Here is a 23,827-nt window from a genome sequence, read left to right on the forward strand (position 1 = left end):
CAAGCCATTTTGGTCCACCTCGGTTCTACCCTACAGACTTACAGACTACATACACTCCATAGACCCATGCACAGTCAGAAATGACTTTGATGGGCCTGCATTTTTGGTACAGTCCTGCTTCCAGCCCTCCCTTCCACAAAGTTAATCCCTAACACATACTCCACATGACAAAGACTTAGTCTCAGTTTCCCCACCAATACCTCCTGGCTTTAATAAACTTTGCATCCTTTTTTTTTGTTTTGTTTTTTGTTTTTTGTTTTTTGTTTTTTTTGGCCAGTCCTGGGGCTTGGGCTCAGGGCCTGAGCACTGTCCCTGGCTTCTTTTTGCTCAAGGCTAGCACTCTGCCACTTGAGCCACAGCGCCACTTCTGGCCATTTTCTGTATATGTGGTGCTAGGGAATTGAACCCAGGGCCTCATGTATACAAGGCAAGCACTCTTGCCAATAGGCCATATCCCCAGCCCACCTTTACATCCTTTTTAAAAAATGTTATTGTAAAGGAGATGTACAGAGGAGTTACAGTTACATAAGTCAGGTAATGAGTACATTTCCTTTCTAATAGTGTCACTCAACCCCTCGTTCCCTCCCAGTTTTCCCCCAAGTTGCATAGTTCATTTCCAACATAGTGTCTTACTTTCCCACTGCACTAGACACCTCTTTGGCAGTGCTAGGCAATCCCAAGTCAGTCTCCCTTTTACCTGAGAGGATGGGGAGGGAAAGGAGGCTTGGATTAAATCCCTAGTCACTTGTTTTTAAGTAGATTTACACTTTCCTGTTCCTTCCTCGTGCATTTTTGAATTCTCCATATAACCATGATAGGACTTTCATTTATTCTTTCAAAAACTGTTTACTGAGTATCTATTATGTGCCAGTCTCTATGTTCAGCACTAATAAGACAGTGCTTTACTCAGAAGACTCAGTCAAAGTCTTCTGTGTGATCTAAAAATACATTCTAGGCTAAAAATGTAGCTCAGTGGAATGTGTGCCAACTAAGCTCAGGACCCTGGGTTTGAGCCTCAGAACCACAAAAGGAATTTAAATTTAATTTTTTTTTGTTTTTTTGTTTTTTTTGGCCAGTCCTGGGCCTTGGACTCAGGGCCTGAGCACTGTCCCTGGCTTCTTCCCGCTCAAGGCTAGCACTCCGCCACTTGAACCACAGCGCCGTTTCTGGCCGTTTTCTGTATATGTGGTGCTGGGGAATCGAACCTAGGGCCTCGTGTATCCAAGGCAGGCACTTTTGCCACTAAGCTATATCCCCAGCCTTAAATTTAATTTTTTAATGCCAATTCAAGAGTAAAGGTGATTGAAACTACTGAAGGACAGAGTAGGAAAGACACTAGAACTTATAGGCACAGGAAGGAACTTCCTGAATATAGTCCCAGGGGCACAACAAATAGGGGAAAGACTCGACAAATGGGACTACTACAAATTAAAAAGTTTCTGCACAGCTAAGGACATAGCCACCAAAATAGAAAGACAGCCAACCAGATGGGAAAGGATATTTACCAGCACAGCAACAGACAAAGGCCTGATATCTGTCATCTACAGAGAACTCAAAAAACTAAGCCCCTCCAAGCCCAATAAACCTATTAGGAAATGGGCAAAAGAGCTAAAGAGAGACTTCACAAGAGAAGAGATAAAAATGGCAAAGAAACACATGAGGAAATGCTCAACATCCCTGGGAGTAAAGGAAATGCAAATAAAGACAACCCTGAGATACCACCTCACCCCAGTTAGAATGGCCTATACTCTGAACTCAGGAAACAACAAATGCTGGAGGAGGTGCGGGGAAAGAGGAACCCTTCTCCATTGTTGGTGGGAGTGCAAATTAGTACAACCACTTTGGAGAACAGTATGGAGGTTTCTCAAAAAGCTCAATATAGACCTACCCTATGACCCAGCCATACCACTCCTAGGCATCTATCCTAAACAGCAAACCCCAAGATATCCAAAAGACATTTGTACTTCCATGTTTATCGCGGCACAATTCACAATAGCCAAAATATGGAAACAACCCAGATACCCCTCCACAGACAAATGGATCCAAAAAATAAGGTACCTATATGACTGTTAAGAAAGGGAGACAGAGAGACAGTAGAGACCAAGTCTGTGAAACCAAAAACTGCTTGTCAAATAGTATTCCCCACAGGATTGGGGCAGTGACCCAACAGTATGTAACTAAAACCAAACAATTACTCAACATATAAAGGTCAAAAAGTGACCTCTCAGGGGAATACGATAGCTCAAAAGCTATGTATGTATGTTCATATAAGACTACTGTCGACATATTGTCTAATATCGACATTACATTTAAAGCCCTAGGCGAACTTTCTTGGGCGTGGTCACGTGGCTACTGTATATGTTCTTGATACATTGTATATTGTATATATGTCTACCTGACCTAGAGAAGGGATAGAAAAATAGGGCATAAGATATCACAAGAAATGTACACACTGCCCTACTATGTAACTGTACCCTTTTTGCACAACACCTTGTGAAAAAAATTTTTGTTCAATTAATAAACAAATTAAATTTTAAAAAAAAGAGTAAAGGTGAGCAGATGCAATTCAATTATGTAAAACACGAACTAGAGAACTTGTGGGTAGGGACTGGGGGGGGGGGAGATGGGGACAGAATGAAGAAAGGGGTAACAATGATCAAAAAGCATTTTACTCATAAATTAACTTAAGGAATTGCAACCCTTTGTACAACTACTTAATAATAATGAAAAAGGGAGGGGATAGGAAGTAAGGAAGGAGCCATTTCACTAGTAGGAAAGTCTGTGAGACTCTTATCTCTATTTAAACACCAAAAGGCAAGAAGTGGAGCTATCAATCAAATTGCTCAGTGCCAGCCCAAAGCAAAAAAGCCCAGGCCCTGAGTTCAAGCCCCAATACCAGCATAAAAAAAAAAAAAAAAGCTAGGCATCAATGGCACACTCCTGTAATTCTAGCTACTTGGGAAGCTGAAAGCTGAGGACTGAAGTTCAAAGCCAGCCTGGGCAGAAAAGTCTCCATCAGACTCTTATCTCCAAACAAATAACAACTCAAAAGCTGGAAATGGAGCTGTGGCTCAAAGTGGTAGAGCACTAGCCCTGGGCACAAGAGCTCCCCATCTGGTGAGCTCAGAAGAGAAGACATAATGGAGAGCTAAGGCCATTGTCCTCCTGAGGTGCCTGGGGACACTATGACATACCTCACCATTTACTGCCAGCATAGAGGCCACCACCTCAGGCTTCAGAAAATTCAGTTCTGACATGTGTCAAGGGGCTATAGCCCTGAAGCTCAACGTTATCCACACCTAGGTCCCCAGCAATAGGGCAATAACCTAGAATACAGTTTCAAAAGTAGAGGCTTCAAAATGTCATCTGAAGAATGAGGTTAGGAGAGCAGTTTTCTTGGGCTGCTGAGAGGCTGAGTGTAAACCCAAACCTTTCTCTGTCTCTAGAGTTTAAAGTACACCTCTATTTTTGCCTGAGATAATTACTTCCTCGCCACCCTGGAGACTTGCTGACCGACTTGTCATTCTGTGGTTTCTTTAGTCAGATGGTGGCTTCCAAGTATGTCAGCCAGTCCAGGACTAAAGATCACATGCTCCTGTAGTCAGGGGCTGGGTTTCTACAGGGGCCACCCGGCAGGACACGGCTACTTATCAACAGACAGTCGTCCTCTTCCTGACCCACTGAAAAGACGGAATATACAAACAGACCCTAAAGACTGACCACGCCACAAGATGTGTAACAAGTGTGTCTAGAGGGGCAGAAATCTACATGAGAAAACTGACAAGTCAAATGAAAAAGGAAAGAGGCTCCTTGAGCGAGGCACAGTATTTGGGCACTTACATACATTGATTATCTTCTGCAATTTCATTTTCCTACCAACCGCTTAGGGCTTCTCACTTTCACAGTGTATTTTTATAGATGAAGACCGTGGCCGAGTTCTCTTGCAAGAGCACAGGGACCTGTTCTGGAATGGAAGACATGTCAAGTGGGTATGATCACTACTCACCTGTGCACAACAGTAGAGTCAGGCCCCTCTGGGTGTCTCCAGTCAGCACCTTTAACAGGTAACCACCAGGGAGCTGCAGCAACCTCAAAGCAACCAAGAACGGACTCCAGTTAGCTACAGTACTCCAGGAAAACAGTGAGCTCAGTACAGCCATGCCAAAATCTCAATGAGGGTCTGCAGTGCCATTTGAGCTACCTTTTCCAAAATACTGAAAATAAAAGTGTATTCCAAAATACATCTTTGATTAATTGTGTACATGCGTGTGGTGCCTATTTCCAAGAATTTTTAAAAGAAGACATGTGCCAGTAACTCATGCCTAGCTACTCAGGAGACTGAGATCTGAGGATCACAGTTCAAAGCTAACCTGGGCAGGAATGTCCATGAGACTCTTATCTCCGATTAACCACCAAAAAGCCAGATGTAGCTCAATGGTAGAGCGCCATTGCACTCTATCATTTTGTGCTTGAGAGTCAAAGCTCAGGGACAGCATCTAGGACCTAAGTTCAAGCCCCAGGACTGGTAACAATAAAAAGAAAAAAAAGGAACTGGGAGCTAATCCTGTATTCATTTCTTTCTTCTTTCCTTTTTTTCTTTTCCCCAGTCTTAGGGCTTGAACTCTGGGTGCTGTCCCTGGGCCTCTTTGTGCTTAAGGCTGGTACTCCACCACTTGAGCCACAGCACCGCTTCCAGCTTTTTCTCAGTGGTTAATCAGGGATAAAAGTCTCACAGACTTTTCTGCCTGAGCTGGCTTTGAACTGCAATCCTCAGATCTCAGCCTCCTGAGCAGCTAGGATTACAAATGTGAGCCACTAGCACCTGGCTCTGTATTAATTTCTGACAAATGAGAGACAGGTAGCACGTCCCTTAAATAAAAGATTAGGAAGTAGTTAACTGTGTAAGTTACTGTGAAGCTGAATGTCCACCGAGGAGATCAAAGGTCGAGCTGAAGGTATGTGTTTTTTTTGTTTGTTTTTTGGGGTTTTTTTGTTGTTTTTTTTTTGCCAGTCCTGGGCCTTGGACTCAGGGCCTGAGCACTGTCCCTGGCTTCCTTTTGCTCAAGGCTAGCACTCTGCCACTTGAGCCACAGCGCCACTTCCGGCCGTTTTCTATATATGTGGTGCTGGGGAATTGAACCCAGGGCTTCATGTATACAAGATAAGTTCTGTTGCCACTAGGCCATAGTCCCAGCCCTGAAGGTATGTTTGTTTGTTTGTTTGTTTTGGTTTTTTTTTTGGCCAGTCCTTGGCCTTGGACTCAGGGCCTGAGCACTGTCCCTGGCTTCTTCCTGCTCAAGGCTAGCACTCTGCCACTTGAGCCACAGTGCCGCTTCTGGCCGTTTTCTGTATATGTGGTGCTGGGGAATCGAACCTAGGGCCTTGTGTATCCGAGGCAGGCACTCTTGCCACTAGGCTATATCCCCAGCCCTGAAGGTATGTTTTTAAAGACCCTGGTTCAATTTCTAGTCCAACATGAGCTGTGTGACCCTGGGTGAGTTCATCATTTCCCTGTCCCTGACAGCCCTCACTGGTGAAATGCTATCAGATTGCTCTAACTCAGACACCTTGAAGAGGTCAAGTCAGGTAAGACTGTCAACTGCTCAGCAAATGGTTACTAAGACCTTAACTGTACTTTACCATTCCATTTACCAGTAGACCAGCAATGAAGCAACCAAGTATCATTGCTGAGTGCCTGGTTAAAAACACAGGCTGTGGAGGCAGTCAGAATGAGATTTGGGTCACTGTTCTTCTGGTCACCCTCAGCCCCAGATCATTTGTAGACAGAGACAGAAACTGTGCCCACTGCCCACTTCAAGCAATTACAAAGAGGAGATAGAACACAGGGTTCAGGGCTGGACCGTCAGCAACCCAGGCAAAGACTTTGCAAGCCGTGAGTAAAAGGAGGCAGCCTTGCCACGTTTGACCCTGCAGCAATCACTCACAGGGAAGCCACAAGAAGAAATGGGCATTACTGCAAATACTGATTAAACCGTAAACTAGAGTTCAAGCCACAACGCCATGGGGGAAGAAAGGAAATATATAACAGGGTATAAACCCCAGCACCCCAGGGAGGGGAGGAGGAGGATATACACGTGACTCGATGAAGGGCCAGGAGACTCACATACTTTGAATGAGTATGCCTCACATAACAGGTTTCTTCAGCACAGTACGATGGGCATTTTATAGACTGCACAAGGAGCTGTCATCTGCACCTCTACCCACCAGGAGCCGGCTGTCACACAACTGTAGCACACAAAAATGTCTACAGACATTGCCAATGGCCCTTGAAGAGAGCAAGCTCCCCTCTGTACTAGGATAACTGGGGAAAAGAAGGGCAAGTCCTGCAAACCGTCACCCCGCTGACAGCCCCGCAGTGAAGGAATCTGACCTGGAGCCAGTTGTCTGAGTTTGAACACAGTACCACATTTTACAAGACAAGAAGCTCAGGCTCTTTACCCTCTCCAGGCCCCTGTTAACTTGTCTGTGAAATGGAAATCAAAATACTACTTCCTAGGGTTGTGGAGAAAGCCAAAATATTTTCTGGTCAAATTTATGACAAGTCCCATCCAATGTCACTGGATGCTATCCTTTTCCAAATGTTACTGTGTATTAACTCCACAGTTTAAAACTTGTTCTTGAGCTCCTGCCTGCCTTGAAAAGCAATTGCTATCTACTACGTTTAGGAACTCTGATGAAAGAACTGAGTTCTGAGAATTACATACTATCAAGAAATACTGGGGCTGGGGATATGGCCTAGTGGCAAGAGTGCTTGCCTCGTATACATGAGGCCCTGGGTTCGATTCCCCAGCACCACATATACAGAAAACGGCCAGAAGTGGCGCTGTGGCTCAAGTGGCAGAGTGCTAGCCTTGAGCAAGAAGAAGCCAGGGACAGTGCTCAGGCCCTGAGTCCAAGCCCCAGGACTGGCCAAAAAAAAAAAAACCCAAAAACAAAGAAATACTGCAGATGATGACATTTCCAATTTCTTCGCTATCAGAGGAATAGGCGTCAGGTGCACGTGCTATTCAGAGTAGAAGCAGCAATGCAAATACGATCAGCCTCACCTACAAGGAGGAAATCTTCTTTGGACATGGTTGTCTGCCTACACATTTTCATCTCCAATGAGACAGTCCAGAGGTGCAGCCCCCCTCTTACATCTGGGTGAAAGGTCCTTAACACCATCATCTCCATAGCAACTGTCTTGGGTCTAGGATACAACAGGGAAGCAGCCAACCAGTGACCACTTACAATGTAAATCAGATCCTTGAGACCCAATGACCCTCAGAAATTAACTTCAGAGAGCAAAAGCAGCACGTCCCACCCTTCTTTCTCAGCAGACAAACCCAGCCTCCTAGTGACAGCCTAGAGACAACAAGAGAGAAAGACAAGAAAAGATGCTGGGGCATGGTAAATGATGCTCCTTATACACACAACCCCGAACAAAACCAGCACAGGAAAAAGACAGAGGCACTGTGCAATTATGCATCTTCAGTGTAAAGATGTCAAATTCACACTTTTACAAATGCTCTCCTAAATGCATTTAGACAAGCAAGTTTTGAAAAAGATAGATGTTTCTTGAAATGTAGTATAAACATGACAGTTACCACTATAAAAAGAAACAGGGAAATTTTCAACTGGCACAAGTGAACAATGAGAAGTAGAGCAGACAGGCAGTGTAAGTCTCTATGTCAATGAAGGAAAAGACGAATTCACTATCAAAATAGGTAAGTAAAAAAAAGGGGGGACTGGGGATATGGCCTAGTGGCAAGAGAGCTTGCCTCCCATACATGAAGCCCTAGGTTCGATTCCCCAGCACCACATATACGGAAAATGGCCAGAAGGGGTGCTGTGGCTCAAGTGGCAGAGTGCTAGCCTTGAGCAAAAAGAAGCCAGGGACAGTGCTCAGGCCCTGAGTCCAAGGCCCAGAACTGGCAAAAAAAAAAAAAAGGTAAGTAATCAAGTCTGTCAGCCTCTAATTAAATCACGAATCAGGTAGCTTGATGACTAAATAAACCTCATGGGACAGAAAAATGCCTGCTTTTCCAGGTAGGGTACAAATATTTATGCAACTTAAGGCGCACTTGGGAGTTGGCAGTACTTTCTGCTTCCATTCCTATTGAAATGCCTCAGGATGCCATGCAGGGTATAAAAACGGCATAGACATCTATGAGTCCAACACATCTCAGAAGAAACCTGGGTGCCTTTTAACGTATGCTTCTCATGTATCTGGGATTACAAATGTATACCACCATACCTGGCTTCTTTGTTGAGATGGGGGGTTCTTGCTAACTTTTTACCTAGGTTGGCCTTGAACAGCTATCCTCCTGACCTCTGCCTCGCTAGTAGCTGAGCTTACAGGCATGCACCACCATGTTCACCCAAGAAAAGCTCAGACAATGAAAGTTTTAAAACTAACTCACAGTCCATCAAAATGAACACCAGGAAACTGGCACTTGAAAGGTGACGTGTAAGGGAAGAAGAGTAGATGAATGAAAAGAAGAAGGGAGAGAGAATGTAGTCATAATAATCGATGCATCTCCTATGAAACTAAGAAAAGTGAGGAGAGGGATTGGGTTGGGAGGGATGGAGGAGAATGGTGAAAAGGGTGACATCAACTAAGACATATTATACTCATAAATGGGTTTGTTGAGTGGTAACTCCTTTGAACAGCTACTTAGAGATAAGAAACATGTAACTGAAAGACAAATTAAAAATAAATACAAATAACAATGCTTTTAGGTAACAATACAAATGAATATGTCCCATTTTGAAAGCACGGTGAAAATACTCGTTAAACTCCTGTATCACGTTTGCCCCTCAAGAACATGGTTGAAGCACTTGTTGTATGCCCATATGGATACAACACAGTCCTTAAAATTATATGCTGAGTCTGAGGATATAGCTCAGTGCTAGAGTGCTTGGCTAATATGCATGAGCCCTAGTTCAAATTCTACTGACCATAAAATACTACGGGCAAAGAAACCCACATACCAGCATATATGTTCATCATTTGCTGAAAGTAAAAAAAAAAAAAAATGTACCTCTTGATCCTCTGTAGGTTCTGTAACTTATTCAAGCTTCCACGGGCTCCATGTCTACCCATCTCCCCAATGGCTCCGCCGCACGTGAGTCATACTTGATTTCTCCCTCTCTGCTCTCAAATGATCTCCCCAACATCAGATTGCTTCCAGCATCTCTAACTCCTAACACCTCTCCCCACTCCATTGTCTCCTATCTGGAATATGACACAGAAGCCAAGATGTGTTTTCTATAAAATTCATTGAGTCCATGTGTGTGCACATGCATGCAGGGGTGTGTGTGTGTGTGTGTGTGTCTGTGTGCGTGTGTCTGTGTGTCTGTGTGTGTGGTATGTCTGGGAGATCCTATTCTACATAAACACCAATTTCACATGTGTCTTTCAGCTTTCTTTTGGGAGAATGACCGACAAGACAGAGAAAGCAAGAGAAGTCTGAAAGGAAGAAGCTGAGGTCTGCGGGGGCCAGCCGCCTCTTATGTACCAATGGGTGCTGCCTCAGCTCTACCTATACCGAGGCAGGCCTTTCCCCACCTTGGGCCACAGCTCAACTATGAGGAAAGGCTTTTCAGCCAAGAGACTGGAAAGTCCTGTCCATTCTAAATTCTTATCTATGCATGCTGTGCATGCTAGAAGCTGAGTAGCAGGGCATGGCTTTGTAATCAACACTCCACCTCTGGGCCCCACAGTACTCGATGATGCAAAGCCCAACATTCAGGAGGTTTATCAGAGATAAACAAGTATTGGACTCATTCTTACTCCTCAATCCATGTTAGGCCTCAAAACATCTACAGGCAACTAAAAGCCATCTAGCCATTTCCAATCTGAGCCAGCATGCCTCACCCGCTCGTGCTGATCAGGTGTCTTGGAGCAGGCTAGACAACAGCAGTTGTGCCCAGCGATCCGCTTACAGGGTTATCATGGCTTGTTTCCAAGCCTGCGCCACACATGGACTTCTAAGTCAGGTGAACAACCACTCTCTTCAAGAAGAGGCACAAAACCCAGCATCACCTTTTTATCTCATCCAACCAGCCAGACCTGGACGGCTGGTCCCAAGTAACTCAATTCCAGTGAACCCACCTCAACTTTGACCCTGACAGTTGGGCCGGTGTGTCTCACCAAGGCATAGCTGACTTGGCTGTGTGAGCCTGGTCATACCAGGACTGCTCCCTGTGGCTTGCAAAACTGAAATGCTGCCATACCTGATACCTAAATGGAAAGCTTCTATTTTGTGGCAAGTGTGTGTTGAGTCCTGTATAAGTGACAGTTACTGTGATGGAATTAGGAAAGAAAAAGTATTCAAGAAATGTCCGCACGGGCTGGGGATATGGCCTAGTGGCAAGAGTGCTTGCCTCCTATACATGAGGCCCTGGGTTCAATTCCCCAGCACCACATATACAGAAAATGGCCAGAGGGGGCGCTGTGCCTCAAGTGGCAGAGTGCTAGCCTTGAGCAAAAAGAAGCCAGGGACAGTGCTCAGGCCCTGAGTCCAAGCCCCAGGACTGGCAAAAAAAAAAAAAAAAAAGAAATGTCCGCACACATCTGAAGATGAGAAGGGAGATGAGCCATGGAGAAGGAAAGCAAGAGAGCCTCACAAATAGCAGAAAACAGCTCTGGAATCTGGAATGTGCGATGATAAAATGGTGTTCCATACAGACTTTGAAGAGTAAGCACAGCTGAGACCTGACTATGCAAAGCTCAAAATGGGTAATTAAGTGCAGACAGACACCGTAGTCCTTCTGCCCAATGCGGTTCTCATTGTTCCAAAGGTGAGTCCTCATTACATGCAAGATTCCCTTTAAATGCTTCTTTCTCCCCAGGCAAAACATCAGGGAGACCCCATGTCAATCAGTTAAGCCAAGTATAGTGATATGCACCTGTGATCCTATCTATCTAGGAAGCTGTAGGTAGGAGGATCAAGGTCCAGACTATGAATAAATTATTGAATCTATTCAAACAAAGTAACAAAAGGAAAAAGGTCTAGGAGCATGGCTCAAGTGGCTGAGCACCTGCCTAACAAATACAAGGCCCTAAGTTCAAACCCCAGTACTATCAAAAATCAAAACCGTGAAAATTCTACTGAAAGAGCAAACCCCATACCTGAGACTACTGACCTACAAAGACAAGCACCAAGACATACACTAGTGAAAACACTGGGTACCAAAGGAAAAGGAAAAGCTCCTGGGGTATCAGACAAAAGCAACAAGTAGCATAAAGGCAGGGAATAGTGACTACCATCTGCCATTTCAACAGCAAAGGCTTATTCCAAAAGAAAACAATAAGGTATAGAAGGTAATCTAGCAAAACACATGTAAACCAAAGATCATATCTAACAAAACTGACTTTAAAGTATCATACATGATAATAAACTGTTATCAACATGTAGAAATATTCAGGAAATATTGTTTCCATGTCCAGAAGAGCCTAACAGAGAATGAGCTTCATCCTTTCAATACATGGGCACCTTGAACACAGAAAGCATTAAACATGTAACTACTTACAGAGCTAAGTCTAAACCTGAGTTAAAAAGGAAACCGTATTCTATGCCACAAACATATGTTTCAAAAATACAGAAGTAGTTGGACTATTTTAAACCTGGGGGAGAAACAGGAAAACATATGGAAAAGTCTGGGTTTTTAAAAACCTATTCTCAGTCATGATATTGGAGATGGCAGCATCAGTATTATTTTGAGACTGTTCTGTAAATAATCTGGGATGAAATAAGTGAGTAATTACAAGCTATTTTAATTCTGTCCCTGTGTTCCTGAGTTCCAGGATTCCTGGTGTAGAAGGCAAAGAAGTCACACCAAACAGATGAAGTTAGAAAACATGAAATGGAAGGATGAGTGTGAAATCGTAGGGTATTTTATCTGAGCTCTGTCCACTGGCAGGGCCTGGAAATAACAGCCCATCTCAAGGCAATGAGCACATTCAGAACCGGAGAGGATCCTGGAAACACTATCTTCTACTAAAAGACACTTGAGCTTCTGGAGAGAAATGGAAAAGTCCAGGCAAGGGTGGAGTACAACTTGTCATTAGGAAAATCAAAGAAGCTATGAAGGACTATGCAAGGACTGGGGACAGTTGCCTTTATCTGGGCATGGGAAGGAGGAGGGACAAATGGACACAAGGTTTCTTTGGAAGCTGATGAAAAGGATCCAAAATTGGATGCTGGTGATGGTTGCACAACTCTATAAATATACCAAATACACCAAACAACATGGAATTGCACACTCCAAATGGTAACTCTTGGTATGTAAATCCTATCTCCATAAAGCTGCCACAGAGGAGGTGGCTAAGGTGTGGCTCAAGTGGTTAGAGACTTAGGGGTAAAAATGATTCACAACAACCTGAAAAGGCACACTGTGCTCAAAAATAGGAATATCTGACCTTCAAAACGGATCAAAAGATCAAGTGAATAAGACTTATAATATAAAGCCAGACAGTGGTGGCTTATACCTGTAATTCCAGTTACTCAGAAGGCTGAGATTGGGAAGGTAGAGGTCAGGCCAGGGAAAGACGTTTACTAGACTCTACCTCCAAAATAGCCAACAAAAAGCAGGACTGGGGGTATGGGTCAAGTGGTAGAATAACAGCCTAGACTGCCCGGGGTCTTAATTTCAAATCTCAGTACCACCAGAAAAAATTTTAAAGACCATAATATGTTTAAATTGATATCATATTTTTTCAAAAACAGTAATAATTACATGTTTACATTAATTATTAAAACTGCACAAAACTAAATGCAAACATATACACAATAGGCCTCAAAGTCATGGAATCAGACAAAGATGAGTAGATCATATCAACTACCAATTTTCTGGCTGGGAAACTGCTATATAGTTATAGGAGATGGTACCACTCCAGGAAAGTGGGTAAATGGCACACCCACTACTATTTCTTATAACTGCATGTGAATCTACAATTACCCTAAAGTGAAAATGTTTGATTAAAAAAGGAAACCCAGAGCCAGGAGTGGTAGCTCACACCTATAATCTTAAGCTACTTGGGAGGGGAGAGGCTGAGATCAAGAAGATTGCAATTTGAGACCAGCCCAGGCAAAAAGTCCACAAGTTCCCATCTCAACCCATAAAAATAACTGGATGTGATTGCTCACACTTCTCATCCATGCTATTTGGGAATTGAAAACAAGAAGATCAAGATACGGGCAGGCCTGGGGAAAAAGTGAGTCTATTCAAAAAATAATGAAAGCAAAAAGGGCTACCCAAGAACCTCAAGCTTCAGTGTGGCTCAGTGCTAGAGGCTCTGCCTAGTACATGTGGGCCCTGGAGTCAAATGCCAAGCAACATAAGCAAGGAAAGGAAGGAGGAAGGAGGAAAGCACATATTCACCAGCTGGTCACCCTTGGAAAAAAAGTAGGAAACCAATTCATTATTTTAAGATCTAGTAAGAAAATAAACTAAAATAACTACAGGAAAATAAGCCATAATGATGTCATTTTAACCGGTTCCTAATATTTAGGGAAGGTTCCTAATTTCTGGGTTAGAAGGAGATTATCACATATTGTTGAGTGTTAAGGGTATAATAGCACTCAAATGACAAGTTCTCAATGTTATCATAGCCTAAAGATATCTGACAGGAAAGCGCTTTCTCTCTGAGTCAGGGTGACCTTATCCATGACCATCTACTGCTTAGACCCATTTTAAATTCATTCCATATCCTACATATCATGAAACAAAAGGCTTCCAAAAGGTCTAGTGAGTTGGATGGCCATGGCTCATGCCCATAATCTTAGCTACTCGGGAAGCTGAGAGCTGAGAATCACAGTTCAAAGCCAGCCCAGGCAGGAATCTGTTAAGACTCTTACCTTCATATAACCACACACACCACCACCACCACACACATACAAATAAATAATTGTTTTTAAAAAGTCTGGTGGTCAGGTACTAGTAGCTCACATTTATAGTCTTAGCTTCTCAGAAGGCTGAGGTCTTAGGATCAATATTTGAAGCCAGCTCTGACAGAAAAGACCATGCAACCCATCTCCAATGAACCACTTAAAAAAAAAAAAAAAAGCCAGAAGTGGAGCTGCGGCTCAAGAGGTAGAGCACTAGCCTTGAGGGGAAAAAAATAAGTTCAGAGAAAGTGCTGAGACCCCGAGTTAAAGTCCTGTGACTGGCACAAAAATAAATAAATAAATGGTCTGAAGCATGAGTGGAACTCAGGCTTAGTGAGGAGATTTAAAAAAAAAAAAAGCCTTAGCTCTCCCAGATCACCAAGAGATTGATTTTATCTATCTTCCCTTTTCTAAACAAGCTTAAAAGGTTTGCTTTTCCATTAGGAGCATTTAAGCAAGTGACCGACACTCCAGCCTAGAGAGAGACACTTCTCTATGTCCTGGTTACAAACACACACATTTCTCTCTGTACTTAATAGCACACCTTCAGAGCCTAGCAATGAGCCACCTTTGCTTTGTACCTAATGTGTCTGGAGGCTCACAAGTGACAAGGCACCTGTACCCGAAAACACAAATTACAGAAATAAGCATAAACGGCCTCCCTCATCTGAACTCCTTATCTCAAAAATGGCACCACATCCTGAGTTGCTGGTTCAAGAGCACTGGCCTGAACTGACCTCAAAGCCCTTAAAAAAAAAAAAAAAAAGGGAGGGAGCTATCAGATTACATAATATAAACTGGCAGCGGGCAAAGAAAACTAGAAGACTTTTCAAACATTTATCTGAAACAAACAGAGAAAATGACCTGATTCACCAAAACCTGATTTGAGACCAAGGCTTACTTTATCCCCCATCGCTACGTTACTTGGAAGAGAAAGCAAACATGAGCCAGGATGGTTCCATTTTCTGGCACTGCTGCTCCCAGGGGAAGACACTGCGACGCCACACATTAAGATGAAGTTGAAGCAGCCACTGACAGGGGAGTGTGTGTGGAAAAGGAAGATCGAAGATCAGGGTTGGATTCCTTCCTCTCCAGTATCGGGATCTTCCTCAAGTGGAGTTTGCTGGGCCCATTCCTCACATTGTATGTCTCCTATTGCTCTGCATTCTCTGCCCTCTGGGTGCTATGAGCCCCAACTTCCCAGCTTAACCCTGTCCTCATCAAATTCCCCAGGCAGGTATGCAAACAAACAGGTAAACATACACACGCACCTGCTAAGATGGCCAGAACCGCCGGCTCTACTCACCACAGGTGCTTATCACCAAAGCCCAATCCATCTTTTCTGTGATGTCTAAGAAAACACACTGAATTCATGTGACAGAAGAGGCCTCTGCCTGTAAGGACCACTTCCTGGCCTCCAATTCTTAGGAACACTGACAGCAAATGGCCCTTTCATGGACACCACCAAGAGCACAAGTTTAAGTAAGAACACGAGTTTAAATGTTTAAATAAGAAGTGTGAGCCAGACATGGCAGCTACTCAGGAAGCTGAGATCTGAGGATCATGGTTCAAAGCCATCCCGGGCTGACATGTTCACGAGACTTTTATCACCAGTTAATAACCAAAAGCTAGAAGTGGAGCTGTGGCTCAAATAGCTGAGTGTTGACCTGGAGCACAAAAGCTCAGGGACAGTGCCCAGGCACTAAGTTCAAGCCTCAAGACCAGCAAAAAATAAAACATAAATAAATAGGAAGCATTATCTCCATGCCAGCCTCTATGAAGATCAAGACTTAGAAAACAGAATTTTAAAACATCTACATTTTACTGCTCCAGAAATACCTACAAGACCAAGTCCCCAGAATTGGCTACAACCCAGCCGAACTGTACTAAGAAACATGATGCATTAGTCTATGGAAAAGACAGAGCTCAAAGCAGCAGACTGCATGCTTCCCCAGAAACATGCAAGGCTTCTACATTTTCTTTGAGATAAGGCACCCTGGGCCTTTGGCCTGGTGATGGGGGGCTGGGGGTGGGGGCACTTACTTTGGATTTCTTACCCAATGAGCTACAGAGAAATGTGAGAGTCTATTTAAACATTACTCACTGCCTGCTGGATATCAGTCTTCACCTGTTCACTCAACATGCCTTCAAAGACAAAGGAGTCGCCAAACTTCTCGGCCTAAAAGGAAATAAAAACTCAGATAAGGCTGGAATAATTTGTTTCACACGTACCATTCTGTGTCCAGACGAACTTGGGTTTTCCCTATGACTTCCCAGAGGACTCAGAAGTGACTTAAAAGCATGCTGACTTCCTCTTAAAACAAGCTAATGTCATTCAGGGAGACTATTTTAAGTCTAGGTTAGCCGATAAGACTGCGGAAGAGAAGGGGTTAGCTGTGGAGAATGCGACTGTCACTGCTGGAGGAAACGCATTTCCCTAAGTATTACAAATGGCCAGGAAATGACAGTATTCTGTGTGTATGATAATGCTTTGTTTGTCTTTTGTTTAAGCTGAAAGAATTAAATGCCACTATTGGCTGATATTTGAGGTCCACTAAGGTGTCAAATGTTTTCCTAAATCTCAAGTGGCCAATTCAAGCACCAGATGGAAATCTGTGTTTTAATCATTTCACACTGACGTCTGCAAGCTGTGCCAGCCTGGTTGTCACGTATGACCCTGATCTGACAACGGGGCCCTTTGTCCTGTGGCATCTGTGGCTTTACTCCTAGATTTCCTCTTACATTTCGGATTGTTCTTATCCCTCTCCTGAAATACATGGGCTCGTCTTCCTGCTGTTTCCCAGAGCTCAGCCCCTAGTGTCCTGCACTTCTCACACTTGGCTGGCAGCCTCCTTACACATGAACTAGACATGGCATGGCCAGCTGCTTAGAACTCAGACTGCGGCTCTGCAACCCTGGAGTTTCTGATTCTGGGGGCGTGTAGTGAAGCAAAAAAAAATCTGCACGTGTTAAAGCCAGCGGTTCTAACACAGGTGGTTCAAGTAGAGACATACTGCTCAAGCACGCGGCAATCTTGTGCATACTTCTTGCTTTAACTATGGTAAGTAGTTCAAATGACTCAGTCCTATCCTCACTAGATGAAACAAACTAAGTAAGTACTGGATCATTATCTTTGTCCTTACAAGAGTCCCAGGCTCCTTTTCCTGAGTGGAATTTATTGTCTTTTCTTCACTCCTGATGTTCTTTCCAAATTCCCTGGTGACACCTGCCTAAGAAGATAGGCTTATTCATTTGACAAACACATATCAAAACCCTACCATGTGCCTGATTTGGGGCTAAATTAGCAAAGTGGCCTTATTTACATGCCATGCCATCTGTTCTCTCTAGCAGCCCGAGTGGAGAGCGGCCCTCTCCGGCATATTAAAACACTAACACAATACAGAATAACGGTTAGGAACACAGGTTCTGGGATTGTGCTGTCCAGGCTCCAATCCCAGCCCTAACTAAGTAAATGTGCAACCCTGAGCAAAATACTTTTCTAATCATGTGCCCTAAGAAACAGCCTGCTTCGTGGGGTTACTGTGAGACATTGAGAGACAGAGACAGAGGGAAAGTGTCGGGGAAATTGCAGGCCCACAGAAAAAGCAGCCTATGTTCCTTGTTAAAAGCACTCTTGACAGTTCTGAAAAAGAAGTAGTCCTCACTGCTATCCTCAACCCCTTTACCTCAGTCAAGTAGCCGGTTGAGTTCACAAACTTCTCGAATTCGGCATTACTAACTTCATAGGCATCCATGTAGAAGGCGTCGACGCTGACTCTCCTCGCGGGAGCTTCCCCATCCTGCCTGATCTGGGGATCATCGGTGCCCATCATAAAGACTCCAGCAGGGATGGCGACCATCTGCAGTAAAAGGGAAACACTGGAGGTCATGTTCAAAGCCTTCGGGACCCCCAAGCGCCCCCTCACACCTCCCTTTGATGGTTATGGGAATCTTGTTTTGGCCCCTCTGCTGCATGCCCCATCCCACACACACATACATACGCAGACACACACACACACACACACACACACACACACACAATCCTAGTGACATGTTTTCATCTTCCTTAAATCCCAGGCTTCTTGAGGGTTCAAAATAAGCCAGCACCAAATACAATACATGGTCCACAGCAGATACTCAAAAAACAGTTTTTATTGGGTGAACAAGTGACGTCATGACTGAGAAATCTGGTCATTTGAATTATTTGTAACAATAATTATAAAAGTTCTATTTGGGGCTGGGAATATGGCCTAGTAGTAGAGTGCTTGCCTCGCATACATGAAGCCCTGGGTTCGATTCCTCAGCAGCACATATGCAGAAAAAGACAGAAGTGGCGCTGTGGCTCACATGGTAGAATGCTAGCCCTGAGCAAAAAGAAGCCAGGGACAGTGCTCAGGCCCTGAGTTCAAGCCCCAGGTCTGGTTTAAAAAAAAAAGTTCTACTTCTTGTGCAACACAGTTCCAGATATGAATAACAAACCTGTGTGACTGCCTCAGCTCAGAGCCTGAACTAAGCTTACCCACCAATCCACTACTCTCTAAGCACTTGGCACACTGACTCTGAAGTCTGGAGAAGTCAAGAAAAAACATTTGTGTGTGCTGCAACTGAGGCTTGAACTCAGGGCCTGGGCACTGTCCCTTAGCTATTTCTGGCTTCTTGGTTGTTCAATGGACATAAGAGTCTCTCACAGACTTTCCTCCCTAGAATGACTTGGAACTGTGATCCTCAGATCTCAGTCTCCTGAATAGCTAGAATTACAGATGTGAGCCACTGGTGCTGTTGAGAAGTCAGAATTTTAAGTCACACTACAAAGAACTAGAAAAAGACTTCAGGCAAAAGAAGTTTTAAAAATCATCTTTAAAATGACTACTATGGGGCTGGGGATATGGCCTAGTGGCAAGAGTGCTTGCCTCGTATACATGAAGCCCTGGGTTCGATTCCCCAGCACCACATATATAGAAAAAGCCAGAGGTGGCGCTGTGGCTCAAGTGGCAGTGCTAGCCTTGAGCAAAATGAAGCCAGGAATCAGTGCTCAGGCCCTGAGTTCAAGCCCCAGGACTGGCCAAAAAAAAAAAAAAAAAGACTACTAAGAGGATCTAAGTAGAAGAGTGAGGTTGGGAGAGGTTGGGGAGAATGATGAAAGGGGAAGCATTGATCAGGATGCAATGTATTCATAAACTGTCGAGTTGAAATCACTTTGACTACTTAGATAAGTTTTGTTATTTTTTTCCATTTCCTAGAATTCATGTCAATAAACATTTATTTTTTTAAAGGAGGATTTCACAAAATGTTTCACTAAGACTCAACTGTAATGGTGCACTCCTGTAATCAAGCACTGAAATGGCTGAGGCAGAGATGATCAAGAGTTCTTGCCAGCTTGGGCTATGTGATGAGCTGCTGTCTCAAAAAAACAAAAAAAAAAAAAAAGTTTCCTAAAAGACTTAAGAAAATAGGGCTGAGGATATAGCCTAGTGGCAAGAGTGCCTGCCTCGGATACACGAGGCCCTAGGTTCGATTCCCCAGCACCACATATACAGAAAACGGCCAGAAGCGGCGCTGTGGCTCAAGTGGCAGAGCGCTAGCCTTGAGCGGGAAGAAGCCAGGGACAGTGCTCAGGCCCTGAGTCCAAGGCCCAGGACTGGCCAAAAAAAAAAAAAAAAGAAAATAGCAAACTTTCCTCAAGCAGACAAGTAGTCTTGTTACAAGAACAGCTGTTCATCCCGGAGCTCAAACACAAGGTCCAAATGAAGCTGTCTTTCTCCACTGTAAGTAATGAACTTTTATGATCACCTATTTTTGTCCATCCTCTTCTCCCTCCAGGTGAATACTAATAAAGCCAATACCATCACTTCTGCTGCGGACTCCTGGCCTGGTTTCTCTTCCTTCTTTCATTAACTACCAGGGATGATAGCAAGAGTGGGTCATAATGTCTAATTTATACTAACAAAAGTTTTCTGAACTCAAAATGTAAACTCTAATGTAAAATGACTGAACTCCACAGCATGAGGTGTCTCACTCTTCAGAGCTGAAGCCAAATAAAGACCATGTTAACTATGTCTTCAAGGGAAGGCCAGCGTCAAACCACGCATTCCTCCTGAGCCTAACAGTGAGCTCAAAACCTCCTCTACACCACAGCTCCTGCATTAACACTCAGCAGCCTGAAATGAAGCCCCAAACCATTCTATTCGCCCTGCAACCATGATCAGGTGACCAAGAGGAAAGGGCAGGGGATGCTACTAGGTTGGCTTATTCAACACCAGTTCTCCCAAATGAAGAGCATCGAAAGTGCATTTTGAAAGCCCACTCTCAGCCTTGCTAAATGCCTGTGGCCCACACTGGATGACTATATCCCACCTCCTATGACTCAGGCCTGGCCAATCACAGCATTCTTTTGACCACAAAGATGTAATCAGAAACATGCCCATGACCCAGTCAAAATTCTCTTAGAACTTTTTCTGGAACCACCATGAAAGACAAACTCTTCCTCTTACAACTAGAGACATCACACAAGAAGAAAGTCAAAACGAAAGAAAACTGACTCAAGAGGCCCAGTGACACTGCCTGACTGTATGGGTCTAGCTGCGTCTAGGACCACAACCATTCCCAAGTACAGAGTTCATAAATGTCCTACTCCCACTTTCAGGGTTTCTTTTTTTTCTACTTAGACATGTCTTATGTAAGACTTTTGTACACAAAAGAAAAATCACATAGGCAACCCTTTTGTGTTGCCCTTTTTCCTTTTCCTTCTTTTTCTACTCCTCAAATTAAAGACTAACGGCTCAATGGAAAAGCTGTCATCCACAATCTGCTGCCTTCTTTATCTACAGCATTTCTCATACTTCCTTTACAGAGATATCAACCATAGACAGATCAAGAGTCAACATTTCTACCAGCCTTGACACTCCTGAATCCTCTATGCCTGTAAAACAAGAGACACCTGTGAATCCTATGCCAACAAGAAGTGGAGGACTGAGAGTTTAAGTCAGGGTGAACTGCACTGTAAATCACAAGGCCAGCCTCAGTTACTTAGCCAGACCCTGTCTTGGGGGGGAAAAAAGATGACAGCACTCATATCCCATTCTAAAACCTTAGGGAAGATAGGACATTAAAGATGAAGAATGTAGCCAGGTGCTGCCGGCTCACACCCGTAAACCTAGCTACTCAGGAGGCTGAGATCTGAGGATTGTGGTTTGAATCCAGCCCACGCAGAAAAGACACTGTGAGACTCTTTATCTCCAATCAACCACTTAAAAACTGGAAGTGGCACTGTGGCTCAAGTGGTGGAGCACTAGCCCTGAGCACAAGGAGGCTCAGGGACAGCACCCAGGCTGAGTTCATGCTCCACACCGACAAAAAAAAAGAGGAATGTTAGTACTGTCCAGACAGCTAAAAAACTATGAGCCAGCCCAGACCAACAAATGTGTATATGCAAATAAGATAGCCGTTGGTAGGTAGAACTGAACTGACAACCTATAGGAAAGAAAAGTGGAGTGGAAAATGAAGGATATGGCACTCTAGGCATACAAGGAATACGAATTTTAAGAGTCAGAAGAATAACATGCAAGACCTGGCAGCAAGAAAGGAGTGCCAACTTGTAGTTACCGTTTTTATTTACATATACTAGCTCCAAACACATCCAATCACGGTTGCAAGAGATGTAGACAAATCAAAATAGTAAAGCAAAAGCAGCCATCGTTGGCTTAGTGCTTGTTGTGCTCAAGTGCCAAGCATGGCAGGATAAATCGTAAACAGCCTTGACCTCCACAGGAACGGGGTACAGATTAAGTACACAAGCCTGCTGGAGACGTGCGTCTCAAGGTCCCTATTTAAACCCCAGGCAGTCTGAATTTAAATTCTTAGGTCCCCATCAAGAGGAGATAGGGGGGAAGAGACGAGGAAGTAGAAGTAAGGAAGAAACAAGACTCGTCAAAGTCCGAACTCTAGTGCTTAGAACTGCAGGAGGCCTCGCGAGCCAGCCAGCCAGTACTCGGGCGGGGGTGGAGGCTTTGGGGAGTCGGAAGGAGAGGCTGCCGGGCCCAACGCGAACTGCAGCTGCGGGATCTGGGGTGAGGCCTCGCCTCTCCCAACCTCGCTGGCGGAAACCCGGGAGCTCCCCCACCCGCCCCCGTGGCCACCCGCCGTGGGCCCACCTTGGTGGGCGCGGACCACCGGAGCTCCGCAGGGCCTGCGCCCGGACCCTGCGGGGCGTTCGCCTCCCGCGAGTAGCGGTGCGCCGCCGCCGAGCCGCCGTGGGCGCCGGGCCGCTGGGGCGTCCCACAGCCGCAGGAGCCTGCGAGGGCCGCCGCGCCTGCCCCGGGCCCGGCCTCTTCGCTCCCCGCCGCTGCACACGCCAGCAACAACAGCGGCAGCAAGAGGACACTACTAGCGAGCCGGGCGCGGAATCCACTGGCGTTCTCCCGCGCGGGCGCAGCCATGCTGGTCCGCGAGTCATGTGGCCCGCGCGGTCACGTGGCCCCGCCCTCCGGAAAGGGGCCGCCCTCGCCTGGTCCGACCTGGAGACTTGGCTGGGAACTGCTCCGGATAGTTATTGCGTGCTTACGTCAGCGCGTAGCACAGCCCCACAACACCGTGATGCCCAAGGTTGTTTCCCAGACCGTGGGCCCCTGTGTGATTTGTTGATTGAAAAGCACCCTACTGTGATTCAGCACTAAGTTTTCCCATAATTATAGAATGATAACCGTAGCTCTCTTTTTCTTTGGGGGGAAGGGAAGCAAATTATTGAGAAAACAATATGGGTTATAGACAGAGTTGAGTTTCAAGCTGCCCACTTACAAGAGAAAAGAGCCTGGGCAAGTCACTTCATCCTTCTGAGTTCTTCTGTTCCTTCCTTTGTGAATTGGGAGCGAGAATACATTCTTCTTTGATGGCAAATTGATGCCAGAGACCCTGAATCCAGCACTGGGAAAAAAAAAAAAAAGACCACCTTATCTTAGACAAAATGTATGAGATTAAATAAAATATGTAAAAGGCTTAGTCTGGGCCCTGATGTTTAACGTATCTTTAAAAAAAAAAAAAGAAGAAGAAGAAGCTTGCTATTTTTAGCAGTCATTTTCAAAGACAGAACTTCATGGGTTCTCTAGGAAGAACATTCTTTTCTAACTTAATCCAATACATAATTTATTTTTGGTCACTACCAATAAGTAAGTATAAAATATTAGGGAGCCATGCCTAGGTAAGGAGACCTATCTTAGGAATTAGAGTTAAAGAGTAGAGTTTAGCAATCCACTGTGTACAAATTAGGAAATGTATCTAGGCATTCTTTCGCTTCCATTGCCATTTAGATTCTTCTGCATTTGTCCTTTTCTGTTCCTTCAACCGAAGGAAACTGGTCCTGAAGATGCTTCATATATTCATTGAACAGCAAGGCTGCCAGCCTAGCAACTGTGGAGTGAGTAAAGGCGGAGAGCAGAGAAAGCAGATCAGAAAGGTAACAGAAGGCCAGATTATGTAAGATCTAGTGAGCTTTCACTCTATGCAAAAAGCTGGTACTGCTTTGAGAACATCTGACACTCTTGATCCTCACCAGAGTTAATTCTGCTAACTTACAGGCTCCTTTCTTGCCTCCTTGTGCCAGAACAAAGAGAATCCAAAGTGTCCTGATGGCAAACACAGCCCATAGTTCAATGCAACTCTTCCTGAGTGGACAAATAGGGAGCATTCTCCTGCGGGCCATGACTTTCACCTGTTCAGAGACCAAAAAAAAAAAAAAAATTACAGAGCTGGAAAAAGCAAAGTCTCCGTATTTCCTCCTTGGGGACGGAGTACCATGTAGAGTTCTCTGGTTAAATTCCAACACTACATCCTCATAGATGTGCCCATGTCCACAGAGGATCCCCTCCGCCATAGTTGTGAAGTGGCTTAATAAACCTCTGTGTCTGTTGGAAGCTTGATCCTTACTGTGGCAAAGGTTA

The 23,827-nt window shown here is 44.5% G+C and overlaps 1 protein-coding gene across 1 annotated transcript in view; it reads right to left on the reverse strand.

Annotated features, from left to right (window-relative positions):
* The window catches only part of Sumf1 (sulfatase modifying factor 1), a 58,252-nt gene extending 35,910 nt beyond the window's left edge, over nt 1-22,342 (reverse strand). Inside the window, exons 1-4 of the mRNA XM_048356176.1 lie at nt 22,046-22,342; nt 17,582-17,755; nt 16,000-16,074; nt 4,007-4,089 (exon numbers count right to left, since the gene is read on the reverse strand). Of these exons, the coding sequence (XP_048212133.1) occupies nt 4,007-4,089; nt 16,000-16,074; nt 17,582-17,755; nt 22,046-22,330 (617 nt within the window). The 5' untranslated portion in view covers nt 22,331-22,342. The remainder of the gene's footprint in view (nt 1-4,006; nt 4,090-15,999; nt 16,075-17,581; nt 17,756-22,045) is intronic.
* Nucleotides 22,343-23,827: the final 1,485 nt, after the last annotated feature.

This window comes from Perognathus longimembris, chromosome 10, assembly GCF_023159225.1.
Source record: "Perognathus longimembris pacificus isolate PPM17 chromosome 10, ASM2315922v1, whole genome shotgun sequence".
Lineage (NCBI taxonomy): Eukaryota > Metazoa > Chordata > Mammalia > Rodentia > Heteromyidae > Perognathus > Perognathus longimembris.